We start from the raw sequence: 21,594 nt of genomic DNA on the forward strand, positions 1-21,594 counted from the left end.
ATACTTTCCCTTTTGATTTAGTTTACTCAAAGTTTTTCAGAAATCACCCAATTACCTGATTTATGCTTTCTCTACCATAACTGGCATTCTTATTTATCTACTTCTAGCATCACAGCCACATATGGAGTACTAAAAATAATTTAATGATTCTTATGTTATTTCAAAAGGAAATGCTAGGATCAGTAATCTCTTCCTTTGCTCTTCTCTCCACTCTTTAAGAATTAACACTGAATTATACAAGTTGCTCAAGTCCATAAGATCCTCATAAGATCCAATTTATCCCATGCTGATTAACAGTTAAAGGTCTCAAAGACAAAGCATTTAAAACCATTCATTTTTTTCCACATCTTTATTGGAGTATAATTGCTTTACAATGTTGTGTTAGTTTCTGTTGTACAACAAAGTGAATCAGCTATATGGATACATATATCCCCATATCTCCTCCCTTTTGAGCCTCCCTCCCAACCTCCCTATCCCAGCCCTCTAGGTCATCACAAGGCATCAAATTGATCTCCCTGTGCTCTGCAGCAGCTTCCCGCTAGCATTCCATTTTACATTTGGTAGTGTATGTATGTCAATGCTACTCTCTCTGTTCGTCCCAGGCTTCCCCTTCCCCCTCTGTGTCCTCAAGTCCATTCTCTTTGTCTGCATCTTTATTCCTGCGCTGCCACTAGTTTCATCAGTACCGTTTTTTTTAGATTCCATATATATGCGTTAGCATACGGTATTTGTTTTTCTCTTTCTAAAACCATTCATTTTTAATTAAGTATTGTGTGTGTGTGTGTGTGTGTTACAATAGCAAAACAAAGCAAAACAGTGCTTTGTAGGGAAAAACAAGAGAGAGCAATGTATAAATAGTCAAACACCCATAAGGACATTACCCAAACCAAACCACTGTCACCGTATTAGAATACCTCCATCCATGGCTTTGGTGGGAAATAAGCATGTCACTTGCTGTTGGAGGGAGTGTTAGTTGAGATAGAACCTTTTGGAGGGAAATTTGGCAATAATTGTGAAAGTGGAAAATGTATATGATCTCTGATGCAGGAATTTCACCTCCTAGTAATAATCATCCAAACAGACAAAGATATATATATAAGGATGTTTAGTGAGGCATTTTGTATAATTATGAAAGACTGGGGATAACCTAAAGGCCCATCAATAAGGGAATGGTTCTATGACATAACCATACTATGAGATACTACAGCCACTAAAAAGAATGAGATATGTATATGTTGACATCAAAGAACGTTGTACAAAAATAATATAGTTTTTGAGTGAAAAATATATGTGGCAGAAGTATGCTCAATAGATCCCATAATACTATATACATGCATAGAAAATAAAAGAATACACACCAAACTATTAACAGTAGTTATATCTGGCAGTGGGCTGCCACTTTTTATTTATGTCTTTTACATTGTTTCAATTAAAAAAAAATTTTTTTTTAATTTATTTGCGGTACACGGGCCTCTCACTGTTGTGGCCTCTCCCGTTGTGGAGCACAGGCTCCGGACGCGCAGGCTCAGCGGCCATGGCTCACGGGCCTAGCCACTCTGCGGCATGTGGGATCTTCCTGGACCGGGGCATGAACCTGTGTCCCCTGCATCGGCAGGCGGACTCTCAACCACTGCGCCACCAGGGAAGCCTTGTTTCAATTTTTTACAATAATTTTTTCAACTTTTTAAAGAAAAAATAATGGTTTTACTCAGGTTCTTATGCATTTTAAGACAGATGAAATGACACTGTTTTTTCCCCACTACATATATTATAAGCATCTTCTCTCTTTTTTAAAAAAAATTTTTGCAAGACAAGGAAAGACTGAGGAACTGTCACAGATTAGAGGACATATATATATATATATATATATATATATATATATATATATATATATATATACACTAAGGAGACACAACAACTAAATCCAATGTGGGATCCCAGATTGGATCCTTGGACAGCAAAAGAACGTGGAAAAACTGGTAAAATCTGAATTAGGTCTGTAGTTTAGCTTACAGTACTGTATCACTGTTACTTTCCTCATTTTGATAAATGTACAATGGTTATATATATTGTAAAAATTAGGGGAATTTAGGTGAAGGATATATGAGACCTTTCTGTACTATTTTTGCAAATTTTCTGTAAGACTAAAATTATTTCAGAATAAAAAATAATGTAAAACTTTTTTTTACATATTCCAAAACTTAATTCACTATTTTCCTTCCCAAGCTTGCTTCTTTTTCTGTGTTCCCTATACTTATTAATGGGATTATTAGTCTCCTAGTCACCACGCTTATTTTGACTCCCCTTTCTCTAGTTCATCTTGTCAGAGGAACAGTATAATATATTCTACCTTAATACCTATTACATTACTTCAAAAATCAATTACAGTTCAACTATAATTGCTTCCCAATACTCTATGAATTACTTGCATAACAATCTTCTAAAAGCACAGCGCGGTTTATTTCATTTTTCTGCTTAGAAAATGTCAGTGGCTCCCCATTGCTTATTAAAGACCAAACTCAACCAACTCTATTCATTATCTAGTCCTAACCCTACACTTTCAATTGGGTTCCCCTTCACAAACATCCCCAGTAATTCTCCAAAGAATGCCCTTGGGTTTTCTAAAACACTTTCAGGAGGTCTATGAGGTCAAAATTAACTTCATAATAAAACTAAGATATTTGCCTTTTTCACTCTCAGTTATCTCATGGGTATACAGTGGAGTTTTCCAGTTTAAGAATATTTGATACTGTAACAGATTGAATGCACGAGCAGATGTGAGAATTCAACTGTCATTTATAAGCCTGACTATAATGAGATCTGAACACGTATAAAACAATGACACTCTACTTTTTTTTGTTTTGGAATATACAGTTATCTTTAATAAAAATGTTATTATGTTAATATGCAATGGGTTTATTGTTATTTTTAAATTACTAAATATTTTTAAATTTGTTTTAATTTCTCATATGGTAAATATTAATACATATAGCTTATACAAACAAAAGCTCTTTGAGGCACTCAATACTTTTAATATAAGGGGGTCCCGAGACCAAAAAGTTTGAGAACCATCTAGTCAGGTCTAGCCTGCGTACCTGGATGTTCCCTGTACATGGCTAAAGTTTTCTGACCTTCATAATTTTCCTTCTCTGAAAATAACCTTCCTTCTAACTCCCTGTGCCCAAATTTTATCCATTCTCCTTAACAGTGGCTGTCTTCTCAATGACCACTTTAAAAATATGAGTTTTGGAGTCAGACCTGGCCTTGCTACTGACCCTTACTAGCTATGTGACCTTGGGCAACTCACTTAACCTCTTGCTCAAGTGCCTCATATGGGAACATCACTGGAAGAACTATACTGAGAATTAAATGAAAACACATAAGTGAAGTAACTAGCTTAATACCTGGCATGTATAATAGATGCTCAAGAAATTCTAATTTCCTCCTTCCCTTTCCTCTTCTACCAGAATATTATTTTAAAACTAAGACTTTTTTGCATTTATTCATGAATTCCTCCACAATACTTAGAACAATGCCTTTCATATAAGGTGCTTGATATTGTTTGAGTTAAACAATACAATTTAAGGAATAGCTTGATACAACCCCTATGGAGAATAGTACGGAGGTTCCTTAAAAAACTAAAAATAGAACTACCATATCATCTAGCAATCCCATTCCTGGCCATACATCCAGAGAAAACCATAATTTAAAAAGAGTCATGTACTGCAATGTTCGTTGCAGCTCTATTTACAATAGCCAGGACATGGAAGCAACCTAAATGTCCATCAACAGACGAATGGATAAAGAAGATGTGGTATATATATACAATGGAATATTACTCTGCCATAAAAAGGGATGAAATTGTGCCATTTGCAGAGATGTGGATGGACCTAGAGTCTGTCATCCAGAGTGAAGTAAGTCAGAAAGAGTAAAACAAATATCCTATATTAATGCACATATGTGGAATCTAGAAAAATGGTACAGATGAACTTACTTGCAAAACAGAAATAGAGACACAGGTGTAGAGAACATATGAATACCAAGGGGAGAAGGCGGCGTGGGATGGATTGGGAGATTGGGATTGACATATATACACTACTATGTATGAAATAGATAACTAATGAGAACCGACCATACAGCACAGGGAACTCTACTCAGTGCTCTATGGTGACCTAAATGGGAAGGAAATCCAACAAAGAGGGGATATATGTATACGTATAGCTGATTCACTTTGCTGTACAGCAGAAACTAACACATTGTAAAGCAACTGTACTCCAATTAAAAAAAAAAAAGGAATAGCGTGATCAGCAGAGCATAGATATCTCAAATTTCTATTTTTTAGAAATGCAGGGGCTGCCCTGGTGGCGCAGTGGTTGAGAATCCGCCTGTCCATGCGGGGGACATGGGTTCGAGCTCTGGTCCGGGAAGATCCCACATGCCATGGAGCAACTAAGCCCGTGCACCACAACTACTGAGTCTGCGCTCTAGAGCTTGCGAGCCACAACTACTGAGCCCGTGTGCCACAACTACTGAGCCTGTGAGCCATAACTAATGAAGCCCATACACCACAATGAACAGTAGCCCTTGCTCGCAGCAACTAGAGAAAGCCCACGCGCAGCAATGAAGACCAATGCAGCCAAAAATAAAAAAATAAAATAAATAAATTTATTTTAAAAATGTAAATGATTAGATTTGGCGATAGAATCAGAATTAATTACTCCCCTATGTAGATATGCAGACTGCATATAATTAAAAAAATCTTAATAACAGGTGTTAAGAGAGAATCGTGCAGGTCACTTAAAAAAGACTGAGGTGGCCTTTTAAATAACATATAATAACATCTAGAAATGAACCTCAAAAGAATATTAATCATTAAGGTATCAAAAACACATGCCACTGCCACAGCTATTTTCAATTTACAGAATTATGATATTCTAGCAAAGTGTCCAAAGCCACACAAAATTCTTGTGAGTCTTTTTTGTTGTGGTTCTTCTGATTTAGAAGACCTCAAAACTCTAAATATGCCATCCTTATTGTTTATTTAAGATGCTGCTGACCTACTTTCAGGACATAGCTTTGGGCTGCTTTTCCAAGAGGAGTTAGGGGGTTGTGCTGAGCTGACCTAGTCTCAAAGTTAAGCTGTCTTCCAAACACTGGCAATGCTTGGTGACAGAGCTACGCATACTCAGAGCTGCAGTCTGTGGCATGGACTGAGGGGTTTTTTTTCTTACTTGTTCCAAGCTCAATTTAACCAGTTGAACTAATTATAGCAGGAGTTTATTAAGCACTTCCACATCCTTTCTAATAGGGATCATGACTCTGATTTTATACTCTCGTCCCAACTCCAATGTTTTAAACATTTATTTTAATGGTATACGATTATGATAGTAATAAAAATCCTCACAAGTCACTAGTCAGGCACATTTGTTGATGATTGAACTGGGGCATGAAATTCAAGGAGAATTTATTTGTGGAAAAAAGTAACTTTATAAGATATATTGGGTTGGCCAAAAAGTTCGTTCGGTTAGTGAATTCCTTGTTCAATAAAGTTCTTCATGAAAATGAAAAACGTGCCTTTTATTTTTACTTAAAACTGAATGAACTTTTTGGTCAACCCAATAGTTTAAAAGATATAGGAAAGAGGTCCTCTGGATCCTTAGAAACTTACAAGTAGTTGTGCCTCCAAGAAAATACATATAAGAGTAGCTACGAGCCTCAAGGGTCACCTTCTGAATGTGTTCATTAAAGTTTAGATCACTCAAGGGAGTCCTAGAAAGAAAGTTTCTCCTAGGACAGAAGTGTGATCTAGGAAGGAACTGGTATAAAATATCTTGACTGACACAAATTACTTTCTTTCTTTTTTGTTAAATTAATAAACTACTTTCTAAATAAAAAATAAACTCAAATATGAAACATTAAAAGGTTGTAAGAGCTGGGAAATTCTGAAAAGCCACATGGATTGCCTCAGAGTTTCTTTCTTACTCCACTCCTTTAAACTTGTGGCACACCACAGTATTCGAACACAAATAACCCTCGTTTGTTAAAACGTGGATTGCTGGAGCATAGAAAAAGATCATGTTTTATTTACTTATTTATTTTAATTAATTTATTTATTCATTTATTTTTGGCTGCATTGGGTCTTCATTGCTGGGAGCATGCTGGCTTTCTCTAGTTGCGGAGAGCGGGGGCTACTCTTCGTTGGGGTGCGCGGGCTTCTCATTGCAGTGGCTTCTCTTGTTGCGGAGCACGGGCTCTAGGCACGCGGGCTTCAGTAGTTGTGGCACATGGGCTCATTAGTTGTGGCTCGCAGGCTCTAGAGTGCAGGCTCAGCAGTTGTGGCGCATGGGCTTAGCTGCTCCACAGCATGTGGGATCTTCCCGGACCAGGGCTCGAACCCGTGTCCCCTGCATTGGCAGGCGGATTCTTAACCACTGTGCTACCAGGGAAGCCCCAAGATCATGTTTTTGTTTTTGTTTTTTTTATAATTTGCCAGTTATTACAAGCAGCACTCAGGGCTGCTGCATTTGCCCCACAGGCCATGTGCGCCAACTCCAAGGGGCGCCATTCACATAGATTTCAATGTGAGCGGTGCTCCCTGGGGCTCTACAAAGCTCCATTACAGAAAGCTGCACATTTTAAAAATGGACAGCATATCCTTTAAACCCAATTTAGGATATTATCACTGTTTTGAATAAACAAATAGCACTTCTGATGTAGAAGCAAAAGTGATGGTGTTTGACATCTGAGTGGTACCGTGAGCACTTATTTTAACTTCATCAATGTGGTGAAAATGGAAAGAAAATGGCAAACTTGGAATTCAAAAATTAAAAGTGAACACAGTGACATTCTAGTGGAGGGAAAAGGAAAAATTTTTTCAATAGGTGGTGCTAGGTCAACTGGGTATCCATATAGGAAAAGAAGAAAAAGGGACTTCCCTGGTGGAGCAGTGGTTAAGAATTCACCTGCCAATGCAGGGAACATGGGTTCGAGCCCTGGTCTGGGAAGATCCCACATGCTGCGGAGCAACTAAGCCTGTGCGCCACAACTACTGAGCCTGCACTCTAGAGCCCAAGAGCCACAACTACTGAGCCCATGTGCCACAAATTCTGAAGCCCACATGCCTAGAGCCTGTGCTCCACAAGAGAAGCCACTGCAATGAGAAGCCTGCACACGGCAATGAAGAGTAGCCCCCACTCGTCAGACCCAATGCAGCCAAAAATAAATAAATAAATGTATTTAAAAAAAGGAAAAGGAAAAAAAAAGAACCTTGACATCCCCCACCTCAAACTATACAAAAAAAAGGAACTCTTTTTTTTTTTTTTGCTCACATCCAGAATATGTTAAAAAAAAATTCCTATAGATCAATTTTTCAAAGACAGACTTGAATAAACACTTTACAAAAGAGGGTATCCAAATGGCCAACAAGCATATGGGAAGGGCTGCAGCTTCATTAGTCATCAAGGAAATGCAAATTAAAACCAAAATACTGTGTCATTACAACCTCCAAAGGATGGTGAAAATAAAAAAAGAAGAAAAGTACAAATGTTGACAAAGATGTGAAGCTACTGGAACTCTCATATGTCACGGGAAGAGGAAGAGGTGGAAGAGGAAAAATCTGACAGTAATCATTAAAGGTGAACATGACCCAGCAATTCTACTGCCAGTTACATAGAGAGAAATCATATAATGTAAAAGATGGCTATCAAATAATGAGACTAGCTACAACTCCATATATGAAAAAAACTCATTATAGTAAACATGCTGTGTGCATACATGTATTTTGTGTATCTTTCAATTTCATTTCCGGTGGCTTTTTAAATGGAAAATTGAAATACATAGTTTTAACTTCTGTCTTCTCCTTTTAGACAAAATAAGCTTAAAACAAACCAATCTTATACTTAAACATAGACCATGCAATAAATATCATCAATATGGTGAAAGTATGCCCCTAGACAGTCTGTATCAATGAAGCAGTTTTCTATTCCAATCTGACACTCATAAAAAAACTAATTAAATTTCATAAAAAAACTAATTAAATTTCAAAATAAAAGTACAAGATACAATAATGAAAGGCAGATTACAAGATATTGTCCCTATCTAGATAGTGTCCCTAGACTGGCACTATGAGTCCACAAAAACATGTACTTAAGGAATTCATATAGCCTTACATGGCTAAGCACCTCTAGTCTAGTTCAGATTTCTATATCGAACTAGACACAAAGAATAGTACTGAGAGGCTTGAAAGTGAATTTTAAATTGGCACAGATGGCATGTTTATAACATCCCCACAATATGCTGAGTGTTCTCCATAAAACCAACCTAGACACAGTCCCTGCCTCTAGGGGACTTAAAATCTAAAAGTAGATGAGGCAGCCTAATTCAAAGAAAGTAAACAAATAAAAGGAAACAAAGAAGGGAATGTAAGAGCAGAGAGGCCTGCATTAATCTCTCAGCTCCCCGAAGGGTAACAGGCCAATCTGAACAGTGGAGAAGGAAAGCTAACAACTCAGTTTCCTTATTTACCATCATACTTAATATGACACTATGCAGTAAATATTCTCTAAAAAATTGTGCTGACCAGACTGAAAATGCTTTGTTGTTCTCTAGTTTCAACATTCAGAAAGTCTAAATCTCCATAACAGATGTAATATATACCCCACTGGGTGTGTGTAAACGACATTAAACAGCCCATGCATAGTGACTGATTTACAGTCCAAAATCTAAATTACTGAATCCAAAGCACATGAAAGCATTATTTCAAAGATCCTGGCTCTTAAAATAAATGCCCCCCCCAAAAAAATCCTGGCTCAACAGGCAATTAATTAATGTGACACAACCATCTTTATATCAAAACTTCTAAAACAAGACAGTGTTTCTTACTGGATTGCATTTTTGATGTTGTCTCTAAAGGGATATATGAGCTATAATTGGTTTGTCTGTAAATAAACACTTCATGGGCTTATAATTCAGACTCTGATCTCCTTATCCAGTTGACTAGAGCTATTTCAATAGGGAGATGTCAAACAATTCTCAGAAATGTCTCTGAATACAGAAACTCTCTAAACCCTTGAATTAAAAAATCTTTATTTTAAACTGGGGCTTCCCTGGTGGCGCAGTGGTTGGGAGTCCGCCTGCCGATGCAGGGGACGCGGGTTCGTGCCCCGGTCCGCGAGGATCCCATATGCCGCCGCGGAGCGGCTGGGCCCGTGAGCGGAGCTTGCGCGTCCGGAGCCTGTGCTCCAAAACGGGGGAGGCCGCGGCAGCGAGAGGCCCGCGTACCGCAAAAAAAAAAAAAAAAAAAAAAAAAAAAAAAAAAAAAAATCTTTATTTTAAACTGTGAAGATTCTTTCCTGAAGACTTCAAAATGCTGATGACATTCAATTAATTAAGTTATAGGAACCAAATTCACTTCAATAAACTGGTCCTGGCTGCTTCGCTGTCTCTTTGGATCAGGTATCTCTGGCAAAGACTGTTTATTAAAAATAATGATGATAATGCAGCCAAATTCCACACAAAAGGAAGATGATGAAGAAAGCAATGACACTATTGACTTTGCCACATCAAAGTAATATTTATTAAATCTGAACTATAAAGAGCACAATTTAGAATAAATGTTTGAGGTCAGGTTAGGGACATTAATCTACCCAATGTCTCAGATCTGAAACCACTTTCCCCCAATGCTCTCTAGAGCAGCCATAATATGACTTTCAATTTCCCAAAATGCTACCTTGCCTGTAATTTAAAACATGGCTTCCTTTTAAAGGGAAGACTCAATAACCTCCCTTTATATGTAATATTTCCATCATAGGAATTACATAAATAAAAATATATTTTAGACAAATCCAAGGTATCCCAGTAAAAAATTGTATTTGAATCTACTTTATGAAGTATTATGGTAAAAATGTACTTATTCCAGGAACCCAAACTCTAAACCTTGAGATCACCATGATTCCTTCTTCCCTTCATGCCCCATCATCTATACGAATCAGTACCAAGTTGTTTAGATTCTCCTTTAGTCCAGGTCCTCCCACTGAAAGGGTCCTAGAAGGAGGCCCATCCTATAGAAAAACTGAGGTCCAAAGGGCAGAAGAGTTGGAGAAAAGCCAGAGGAGAGACATTTCAGGATAAGAAACCAAAGGTTTGAACCGGGGAGACACTATTAAAGAACTGGTCAGTAGATGGAGGGGTCTGAAGAGACTGCCCAGATTACTGAGCCTTAGAGATCTGACTAGAAAGGCCAAGCAGGGGGAGGTACGGTGGGTCAGACCAATTCAAAAAGGCCAGGTGGTACAAACACCCACAATTTTCCTCACATATCCCCTTCTCTAAATGCCCTCTGCCACCAGGCTGGCTCAGACCCTCCTGGACCTCACTTGAACAAGTGTAATGCTATCTTAACTGACCTGTTGTCCTCCTACTTCTCTACCAACACACTGTGGTCAAAATCATATTCTTGAAGTACCATGTCAAACCCTTTCAATGTTTTTTCATTAGCCTTAATAGAAGATTTATAAATCCTTAAAATGGTTTCCAGGATCTGACTGCTCTCTAGCCCCACACTTTCCCCCAACATTCTCTGCACCAGTCACAGTGACTTTCAATTCCCCCAAATGCTGTCTTGCCTCTAGTTTCAAATATGATTTCCTTTCAGATAGAAGACTCCTAATCACCACCCCCTCCCCAACTTTCACTCTCATGTCTCATCTTAAACATCATTTCCTTAGGGCGGCTTTCCTTGAACCCTCCAAAGGGTCCCTGCTATATTCCCATGGCACTCTTGTACTTCCCTTTTCATGATGTACTACAAATCTATAACTACAAACAGTAAAGAATCTTGTGTTCTATGAGGGCAAGAATGTATACCTAGCAATAGGATTAAGAATGTTTCTTCCTTACTCAAAAATCTTCAATGGCATCCCCCAACTCCTGCATTAAGTACACATTTGTCAGCATGGGTCTTCAAGGCCCTCCACAGTATGAACTTTTATGGTCTACTATTTTCTGAATGCTTCCCAAAAGCATGATTATCTGTTCCTTTCCAAACAAGCCATGTATTTTCCAGTGCCTTCATTTCTGTAGCTTCCTCTATGAACCTAGCTTCCCCGTCTTAAAAAATGCTACTCATTCTTCCAAACCTATATCCAATTCCACCTTTTCCGTAGAATTTTTCCTAATTTCCCCCAAATAAATTTGGCCTCTCCCACCTTTGACTCCCCTCCTGCTCAAATGTTGTATTTTCCTTATGGCACTTTCCTAAGTCTACCTAGTTGTTATGGTGCATCTCATAACCTTACTAGTTTAAAATTTCTTAGATAATGTTGGTTATACCTTGCTTTTCCATATATCTCCTTATCACATTTTGTATATGCCTTATATACATAAGGTGCTCCATAAGTGCATTAACTTGAATCTAAAAAATCTACTACATGTAAAGCAGTTGTGTAAGGGAGCTGTCTAAATATGTGGATAAAATAATCTTTTAAGTACAAAAGACACCTTTGAAACAGATGGATGCTAAATGGAATTAGAAAAGCACATTATGTTGCCCATACAAAAACAGAAATACATCTTATTTGCATCTCAAATAAATGCTCTTTAATCAAAAAGTAATATACCTTTAGAGACTCATTCATCTTATATTATACATTAAGATGCCCACATTTATTTCAATTCTGACAATTTAAAATAAACATAATTTTAACTCAAGTTTCATGCAGCAGTAGAGCACAGTGTCACTGCTCAATATTTATTTTTGTGACCATTTTTGCTGTTTGCTGGACAAAAGGAAAACAGCAAATAACATTATTTAGATGTGCTTAAAATTGTAAGTCAGAAAAGACCACAGAAGTTATCTAGTTCAACTCATTATATTTCTAGATAAAGAAAATAAAGACTATGAGTTTCTTGGCCAAGGTCACAAAGCCAAAGCCAGGACACAGGCTCGGACCATCTGACTTCCACTCCAGCACTCTTCCCACTCCAAAACAATACTCACCTCAAGGCTGTAATAACTAGAGCACATTATTTTCAGTCGACATTGGAGCCAACAATACTCCAGTACTGAATGAAGGCCATTTGCACATTTTTCAGTCATGCTCAAGAGAAACAAAAGTGTGACAAATGAAGAAATGAAAAGGAATTCTTATTATCTTTTCCCAGGAGCCTTCTTTCTTATAAATGGTTAGAAATGTACATTACTTCATAAGCTTTAAGAGGGTCTGTGTTCAAAGACACTGAAAGGCGAGAAAAACATGATAGGAAATTACATACATAATAGAATTTTGACACACGGTGGAACATGCAACACAGAACATTTTAAATGCTACAATATCAAAAGTTACTATTTATTTCACAGTAACCAAGAAAGATGGTGCTTCAGGGAAAAAGAAAAAAGGTAGCAGCCTATTTCTCAAAACCCACTTAAAACACAAACCTATCTACCAATATGTACCAAATATTTACCTTCTTACAGTTCTATTCCTAATAACTGGCACATAATAGGTACTTTATAAGTATTTTCATAATTAAGTAATTAATCTCTCTTAATATCACCCAGTACTATTCTTGAATACTGCAGTTGTACATCAGTGACTATAAAATGCTGCTACTTGTAGTAGAAAACAAGGAGCATTGACAGTTTGTATCAAACAGAGACGTTCTAAGACTAGAACATTTTACAACGTGTGTGAATCTATATCTGTGTATGTGTGCTTGTATGTATGTATATAGGTTCATTTGTTTTCTCTCTATATACATATGTACACATATATGTATATGAGATGTATTTTTGACAATAGTGATTTTACCTAAAGATCTTATGCTATGGGACAGTGATTTTCAAACTTTCCTTACAGCATGTCATAATAAGAAAAACATTATATACCACAACCTAGTACACCATAACACATACACGCAGAGGAATACATATACATAACTAAAACAAAGATTTCATGAAACAACACCATTACTATACCCAAAGCACTAATGTTTTCTATTCCACTTTTTAAAATGCAGTTTGTGTCCCCCCAAACTGATTTTGTCACCCCTGCTCTGAAAGCTCACAGAAGTGCGAGAAGACACTAAGACATTGGCAAGGTGTAAATGTCTTAGTTTGGCATTCATTCCTTAAACATAGCCTAGGCTCTACCAGACACCAAACAGACACTGGCAAAATGAACACTAGAAGTTACTGAACACTGTTCATTGAAAAGCTATGCTGAACACCGGAAGGACGTTATCATTGTGTAAGTAAAAAATAGAGACCACATTCTGGGCCATAAAGCAAGCCTCAAAAATTTTAAAGGAGTCAAATAATAACAGATATTCTGATCACAATGGAATTAAATTAGAAATCAATAACAGAAAGCTCTGTAAAATTCCAATTATTTAGGAAATAAATATTTTTAAATAACTCAAGAATCAATAAAGAAAACAAAAGGGAAATTAGAAAATATTTTTAACTAAATGAAGATGAAAATACAACACATCAAAACTTGGGGGAAGCAAAAACACCAGCAAGAGTTTTACTAGTTTATGGGACTTCCCTGGTGGCGCAGTGGTTAAGAATCCGCCTGCCAATGCAGGGGACACAGGTTCAAGCCCTGGTCTGGGAAGACACCACATGCCGCGGAGCAACTAAACCCGTGTGCCACAACTACTGAGCCTGTGCTCTAGAGCCCGTGAGCCACAACTACTGAGCCCGTGTGCTGCAACTACTGAAGCCCACGTGCTCTAGCGTCCGTGTGCCGCAACAAGAGAAGCCACTGCAATAAGAAGCCTGTGCACCTCAATGAAGAGTAGCCCCAGTTCGCCGCAACTAGAGAAAGCCCACACACAGCAATGAAGATCCAACTCAGCCAAAAATTAAATAATTAATTTCAAAAAATAGTGTAATCAACATACATTTTTTAAAAAACAAATTAAAAAAAAGAAAGAGTTTTACTGGTTTAGAGGAGAACAATGAACCCAGGCCACCAAGTCTGCTGGGTTACCTCTAGAGCAATCCAAACTGCTCACAAAAGGAGGGTGGCCACCTGGAGTGAGAACCATAGGTTAATTTTACTGCTAATGAAGTTTAAGGTGAAGGAACAACCCCCCCACCTCACCCCAGTTAGAAAGGCTTTCCTAAATCTGAAAGAAGACTAGGAATCTAATAAGCAATCTGCTGTCAGTGAAGGAGAAGAGCCATACAAACAGGATAATATGAATACAGAACAGTGGGGGAAACATCCAGAAAGAGGAAAGACAGGAAGCTGCAGAGCATGGTGTGATCCAACGGGCAGTGCTAGATGGAGTTGTTCAGGATGGTTTCCTCCCCATACTACGGACAACTCCTGGAACACAGGAGCCTCTTACTACTGTCTAATGTATGTAACTGAACCTTCACAGATTCATCCCAAGACCAAATTAAATGCAAAAAAAAAAAAACCCCTCAGCTTCTCAGAGGCCATCTAGATCAAAGCAGGCCAGAATCAGAACCTGTTTGGCCTTCATTTGTTCTGAGGTGGTCTACGGACCCCTCCAATCCTGAAACCCTGCAAATCTGGGTTATATTATATATTCCAGTATTTTTTAATCCAGCATACAGGGTTAAGAGGAGAGAGGACAAGTATCTCAATACTTAATTTTTTAATTACACATGGCATTAGTTTACCCACTTTTTTAAAAAGGGGTGGGGGGAGCTAATACATTACAGACAACCATTAACTCAGTTTGATGGAAAGTATTAGGCTGATCATTTTGATTAGCGGTGTTCATTAAATACGTTTCCTACATGTATTTCAGGGAACTAAAATGAATAAGGATGCTATTCTACTTTGCTGGAAGCGATCCCACATCCTGCTAGGTTTGGTTTTTATAACATGTGCCTGGCTTCCTAAAACAGGCATAAACAGCCTTATTAGATCTATGCTATTTATTTCCACAGAGAAGGAACCTCAGAACTTTTAAACTAGGACAGGTTATCTAATCTTTTTACACCTTTGTTGTGATAAAGGAAGAAAAATATATGATCTTGGCGGCAAAAGGAAGACTGAACTTAATTACAAAGATTTAAAAGCAGAAAAATGCATACAGTGGCTTTTTAGAAAAAGAACACTTTCTTCCTTTCATCTCAAGGCAAACCATTTATCTACCAAGAAGCATGAATAGTGTATTCTTTCTTTTTAAAATGTTTTTAGAAGTCATATCCTTTTTTACTGAAGGAACCTGGAGTCTTAGACTTAATCTTGTAATCTGAAAGTCTTTCTAATATATCTGCGTAATCTGAACTGTTGACTACTCTTCAAAGCCATTATAGGAACTAAATAGCTAGATCAATTCGTAAACCATTTTCTCAAATGAAAACCTCACAATAAAATGATACTTTTGACAGAACATTTATGAGTTACACCAATTTTTCTAAATCCTTTTGGAGGAGAAACATTTTAAGTGATGGAATAAAGATGAACAAAGTTACATTATTCTTTTACCATGTTAACCGGTCTAGTGCACATTACCTCAGAGCAAAAACTTACAATGCATAATCAACAAGCTGAGTGATGCATCAGTGAAAATGATTAAATATGCCAAGGTCTTAATTATAATACCACATTACATTTGTACAGAATATTCCAGTTTGCAAAACACTTACATCCATAAACTCATTTGACTCTATGTCCTTCAGTTTAAGTACAATAGATAGAAGATGTGAGTCTACCTGGATATACTGAAATAGTTAAAAGCAGGGACTCTGGAGCCAACTGTCTGGTTTGGACTCTTAGTGCTGCCACTTACAATTACAGAATGTGATTCTGAGTACATTACTCAACATCTTTATGCCTTAGTTTTATCGTCTGTAAAATGGGGATAATAATCATTTCTACCTCTTGGGCCCACTAATGATTAAATCAATTAATATATGTCAAGCACTTAATACAGTATCTAGCACAGAGGAACCATTATATATTATACATGCTGGTTGTACTTATCAGCAGCATCATTGTATGGATAGGGAAACAAGCTGGTAAGTCACAGAGCCAGGAACAGAAACCAGAGCTTCTTCTCCCATTTGATGCTCCATCCACAAAGGGCTGGGGTTTTTTTTCTGTTTGTTTTTTGAAGTATCCTAAGGTTTTCTAGACTGACATAAAATAGTTTAATGCGGAAGTGTACAAATCAAAAAATTCAACAGTTCAGAACACTTATAAAGTATTTTAATTTATATTTATATATACATTTTAAGTTAAATTGACTATTAAAAATACAAATATTCCATTTTGGCGGCAGAACTATACACTGAGGAATAGTCATCTGTGTTGCTATATTTGCAAAACAAAACTCAAATCTAGAGGGAAATATACTAAGATGATAACTGTGTTAGAATTTCCTTTTTTTTTTTTTTGTTTCCCTTTCTGGTTTTCAAGACATTCAGTATTGTGATATAACATTTATAATTAAAAAAAATTATTTCCAGGGACTTCCCCGATGGCGCAGTGGTTAAGAATCTGCCTGCCAACACAGGGGACATGGGTTCGAGCCCTAGTCCGGGAAGATCCCACATGCCACGGAGCAACTAAGCTCATGCGCCACAACTACTGAGCCTGCACTCTAGAGCCTGCGAGCCACGACTACTTAAGCCCATGAGCCTAGAGCCCGTGCTCCACAACAAGAGAAGCCGCCACAATGAGAAGGTCGCGCACCGAACAAAGAGTAGCCCCAGCTCGCTGCAACTAGAGAAAGCCCACGCACGCGCAGCAATGAAGAGCCAATGCAGCCCAAAATTAATTAATTAATTATTTAAAAAAATGATTTCCAAAAAAAGTTTACCAAGGTATAAAAGAGTATTCATAGAATAAACACTTCAAAATTAATTCTAGAAAATAATAAATGTCCAGCTGAAAAACTGCCCTCTTTTTTCAGACATGTTTTAGGGGATCTTTCCTCAGACTTTGTTCAAGTTTTTTCCCTTTAGTGATTCAGGTGACTGTGACAACATCTTCCATTGTGTCTAAAAATAGGGCATGGGTCTGTAAATTTATGAGCCGAAATGCAAAACTGGCATTGGATGTCTAAATCAGAGTATTAAATCATTTAGCATACTCTAGCATAAAAATATATTTTGAGCACTCATATCCACATGCTTTGTATATTCATACAATTTTAATTCAACTATCTTTAATCTTTTCAGATGAAGTGCAGTTATGAACTTTTAAAAACATGCCAAATCACTTCTTAAGAGATTAACCTGGACAAAGCACTCCACTCCAAACCTCAAGCTCCTTCTCTAATAAGGAGAGTAGACTAGAATGTCAGTCAGTGGTTCACAACCTTCTTTCCACCCCAGCGCATCTGAGGGATTCAACATCTCTCCATTTACAGCAGTGGGGACAGTCTGAAAATGTCCCACAGGTGATTCTGATACACTACCTTATAACAGGAGTCCCCAGCCCCCAGGCTCGGACCGGATACCGGTCCATGGCCTGTTAGGAACCAGGCCGCACAGTAGGAGGTGAGCAATGGGCCAGCGAGCGAAGCTTCATCTGCCACTCCCCATCGCTCGCATTACAGCCTGAACCATACCCCCCATCGCTCGCATTAACACCCCCCATGGAAAAACTGTCTTCCACGAAACCGGTCCCTGGTGCCAAAAAGGTTGGGGACCACTGCTTATAAGCTATTCCCCTGCCCTCCACCCCACTCCACTCCTGCAGGGTTCTTTAAGGTTCTGCACAGTTCTAAAGCTTGCCACTGTAGGTACAGGAAAATCACAACCCAATGACCTGGAAGGTACCTGACAGTGTTACTTTATTACATTTTTAAAGAAAGGCCGAAAGTTAATTACGTGTATTCTTTCTGAAGCATGCAAGATTCAGAAAGAATCTGTAAACTGATGATATCAAAGACAGCTTTATAACTTAACTGTTCATATGGCAAACAGCACAGCTCCCCTGGAATTTGCTCCTAGTCAAGGAGGTAGGTAAAGAAAGAGGAAAAGTGGGGAATCAAATAAAATGCCTCCTGAAGTTGAAAGAATGGCTGGAAAATAGATTTGTATAGGTCAACTTTTCTGATAACAGAGAAGAAAAGCCAAAGATTGATATGCAGAGATGAGATATTATGTGATCCCAAATTTCTTTTTTTTTTTACAGACAACTGTTTTAAACTAATAATAACTAATAGCTACTAAAAATATGATTTTCATATATGCCATATTATAAATATAAGCCAAATATGTTGGCTTAGCATGGTGATTGATAATTGCCCAGTATATTTACAAATAGTGTCAATTTTCTTTGAATGCCTACTTACTGTGGACAAATTCTATGCTATTTAAAAGCTACTGGATGTGCAAAGTCTTGTGAAAAATTCTCACAACTAGGGAAGAAGGAAATGGAATCTTAAGACTTCCTTGGAAGAATGTGTTTACCTCAAATGTGAGCCAACATTACATCATCATTAATAAGTACACAAGGCATGGCAAAGATGCTCAGTGTGGCTTCAAAATTAGAATTATCTACATGAAAAAAATGTGTAATTGCATTATCTTCAAATCAGAAAACACATTAATCAATAAATGCTGATGATTAGCTATGTGTATTGTAGTGAGAGGAACCTTAAAAGGCACAAAAAAATAACAGTATTTCACAGATTTAGTATTTGACCTCTCCCCCACCCCCGGCAAACTGGCTGGGTCTGAAAGTTGCTGTCCTCTGTACCAGAAGATGACACCAAGGGTAACCGAGAATACAATGTATACATCTCTATCACTGCTCTGTGGATTCATGCCTGAAAAAGTTGACACAAATTTTTGGTAGGATTTCTTTTGAAATTCTTTGCAAAACATGCTGTCCATTGTTGGCTTAACTTGCTGAACGCACTACCCATTAAAAAAAAACAAAATCTCAGTGTTCTCCACATGAACCATAACAGTAAAAACCTAAAACTTGTGTCAGTGAACAGACGAGATAATCCAAAAAGAAATAAAAGTGAAGAGAAATAAAATGCCCCAACCTCAGTTTTGTAAGATGTTCACATTAGATGGTAGCAATAAACATTATGCAAGAGAAGATAATTCCTAACACTGAGTTGGAATGGATAAATATTTGTTTAATGAACATACACATTTCTTCCTCATTCTATAGCCATGTGTCAAAGCATCAAACAATTTAATTTGGAGCAGCTTCTGTTGTGTCTCAAACTTTACATATAAGTTTATCACGAGGGGAAAAAAAACCTGCTTGGCTTGACTCACGATGAATCACAGCCAGGAGGTCATCTTGTTGTGTATCAGCAACTATGTTTTCACTACAGCTATGTGACCTAAAGTGGCAGCAGGAGAGGCACCAAAATAGAAGGGGCAGGAGGTTTCTCCTGGTTTCCCGGCCCCAAAAGAGCTTTTCCACCCCATTCGGGCATCTGAGCAACAGCCAACCGCAGAGGAGAGAAAGAACAAACCCAACAGCTCCGCGGAGGAAGGCTGCAGGCCCAGGCCCTCCCGAGAGCCCGGGGAGGCAAGCACATAGAGGACGGGCTTAAGAAACAGCGTGGAGAAAGCAGCATGACAAGGGCCAAAACTAGCCGGGTGTAGGGCAAAATCCAGCAGTGACCGAGCAGCACAGACTGCGGGAAGGTCTGGAGACCAAGGAGGCTCTCCAGCCTGGGCTCGGGGCTCAGCTCCAGCGCGAGGGCACAGCGGGCCCCCTGCCTCCACGCACATCCAGCACACGGGACCTGCCGCTGCTCCCACCTCACCTGTCGGGTGCCCGCTGGCCCCGCCGGCGTCTCTGGTTCCCGGTCCCCGCCCCGGCCCATCCTCCCTTCACGTTCCCTCCCGGCGCGTCTCTCGAGGCCACCGCCGGGGTCAGCGTGGGCAGGGGGCCGAAGCCCGACCCGCCGCCCCAGGCCTGGCCCCGGCACTCACTTTCTGAATCCGCTTCAGCGCCATGGGTCAGGGAGGGCGGCGGGGATACCGGCCGGCTGGGGGCGGCTGCGGGGCTCGGGGGCGTGAGGTCGTCGCGGGCCCGGCTCGCCGGCTCCTCGGCTGGCTCAGCCGGGTGAATCCCCAGCTCGCCGCTCTCTGGCTTGCTCCGGGTGCCGGTGCCTCTTCCTAGGGCGCCCGAGCGCGGGTGTGCGCGAGTGTGCGGGCGGGGACGCCGGCGAGACTCTTTTGTTTCCGCTTTTGCTTCTGGGAAGGAGCCTGCGCCCGCCCCGCCCCGCCCCGCCGGGCACACTGGGAAGTGTAGTTTCTGCGCCCTGCTCGGCCGCCGCCCCGGGCCGGGCTGGTACTCACCGCTGACCTCGACCCACAGCGTGGGCTCAGAGCTGCCGTCTCTGGAGCTGGTCCCTGCAGTTGGATTTTGATCAAGGTACTGAACCTGGAGTTCCCAATCTGTAAAATGAGGATAACAAATTAGCTCGAAAAACATGTACCGGATTCGAATATGTGCTACAGCTCGTCTCGTTATTTTTACCTTTACAGATTTCACTGTTCTCAAATATATGAATTGCCTAAATTTCTCACACATGCACAGACCCATTCCAGTTATGACGCCTTACTTAACCTCCTTAGTTTCTGTTTCAAAAGGCGCCTCTTCTGTCCGACGCTAATCTCGCATGTCTGCTCCTCCTTGGAACTCTGAATTCTGAGCTTCGTCCTCACTCTTGGCTCCCTCTTTTCCGTTGGCAGTACAATACCTGCTCAACCCACATAGTCTACTCGCACTCCTCACTCCCTCAATTCTTATGAACTTGTGTGCTCATTAAAACTTGCCTTCTGCTTTCAGCAGCAGAATTCGGTTTTCACCAAAGTTGAGCTTGAGCTTCTAATTCCCGAATCCAATTCACTCCTTTTCCTCTGTGATGTTTTTGACCCATTTGATTGCTGGCTACCCTTTCGCTTTTCAAAACGCTCACCGCCTCCCGCTTCCCCGAGCACCAGGTTGGTTGGATCTTCTACTTCTCTGACTTGCTCTTTTCTGTTACCAGCTCCTCTTCTCAGGAGTTAGAGTGCCCTGGAGTTCCAATCCCTGATCTCTCACCATCACTATCTTCCTAGAAAGTAGACTTCGTGTCCTCCCATGTCCTGCGAGGCCACCCAGCACGGCTGGAGGAGCTTGGGCTTTGTAGATTGACCCCCTATCCTGGAGTGGAATCCCAACTCTGACCCCTACCACTGTGTGACCGTGTAGCTACATAAACTCTCTAAGCCTCAGTTTCCTCATGTCCAAAGCGATAATAATCTCTAGATATGTTATTGTAAGAATTCACTGATATTAATGTAATGTTCCAAACACAGTACCTAATATGCTGAAAGTGCTGTATAACAATTATTTCCTTATTTGTTTTTGTCTATATGATGATGCCTTTAAAATCTGTCTTTCCAACCAAACTGTCACCCCAGTTTCAGCCTTTTATGTCCAAAAGTCTACTGGACATGTGCACCTTCCTACCCTGTGGCCAGGAATCAGAATGTGTTACCAGGTGAGGGCTGGAGGAAAGCTTTTCAGGAAGTCCAGAACAATAGCTACCATAGCATTCTAAAGGCTTACAAAGAGCAAGGAGCAAAAATCCATTCATGTAACTTAAAAGAAAATGTCTAGGGAAATAGGATCGTGA

At 39.5% G+C, this 21,594-nt stretch overlaps 1 protein-coding gene across 3 annotated transcripts in view; it reads right to left on the minus strand.

Moving 5' to 3' along the window:
• The window catches only part of UBE2D1 (ubiquitin conjugating enzyme E2 D1), a 34,323-nt gene extending 14,175 nt beyond the window's left edge, over nt 1-20,148 (minus strand). The window contains exon 1 of one of the 3 annotated variants that reach the window (XM_082643995.1): nt 19,901-19,917. Coding sequence is in view for 2 of the 3 variants with exons in the window: in XM_082643993.1 (XP_082500119.1) it covers nt 19,732-19,791 (60 nt within the window). In the remaining variant the exon portion in view is untranslated. The other 2 variants (XM_082643993.1, XM_082643994.1) reach the window with 2 other exon arrangements.
• Between the last annotated feature and the right edge of the window lie 1,446 nt (nt 20,149-21,594).

The sequence above is a fragment of the Mesoplodon mirus genome, assembly GCF_964341445.2.
Source record: "Mesoplodon mirus genome assembly, chromosome: 2".
NCBI classification, from domain to species: Eukaryota; Metazoa; Chordata; class Mammalia; order Artiodactyla; family Ziphiidae; genus Mesoplodon; species Mesoplodon mirus.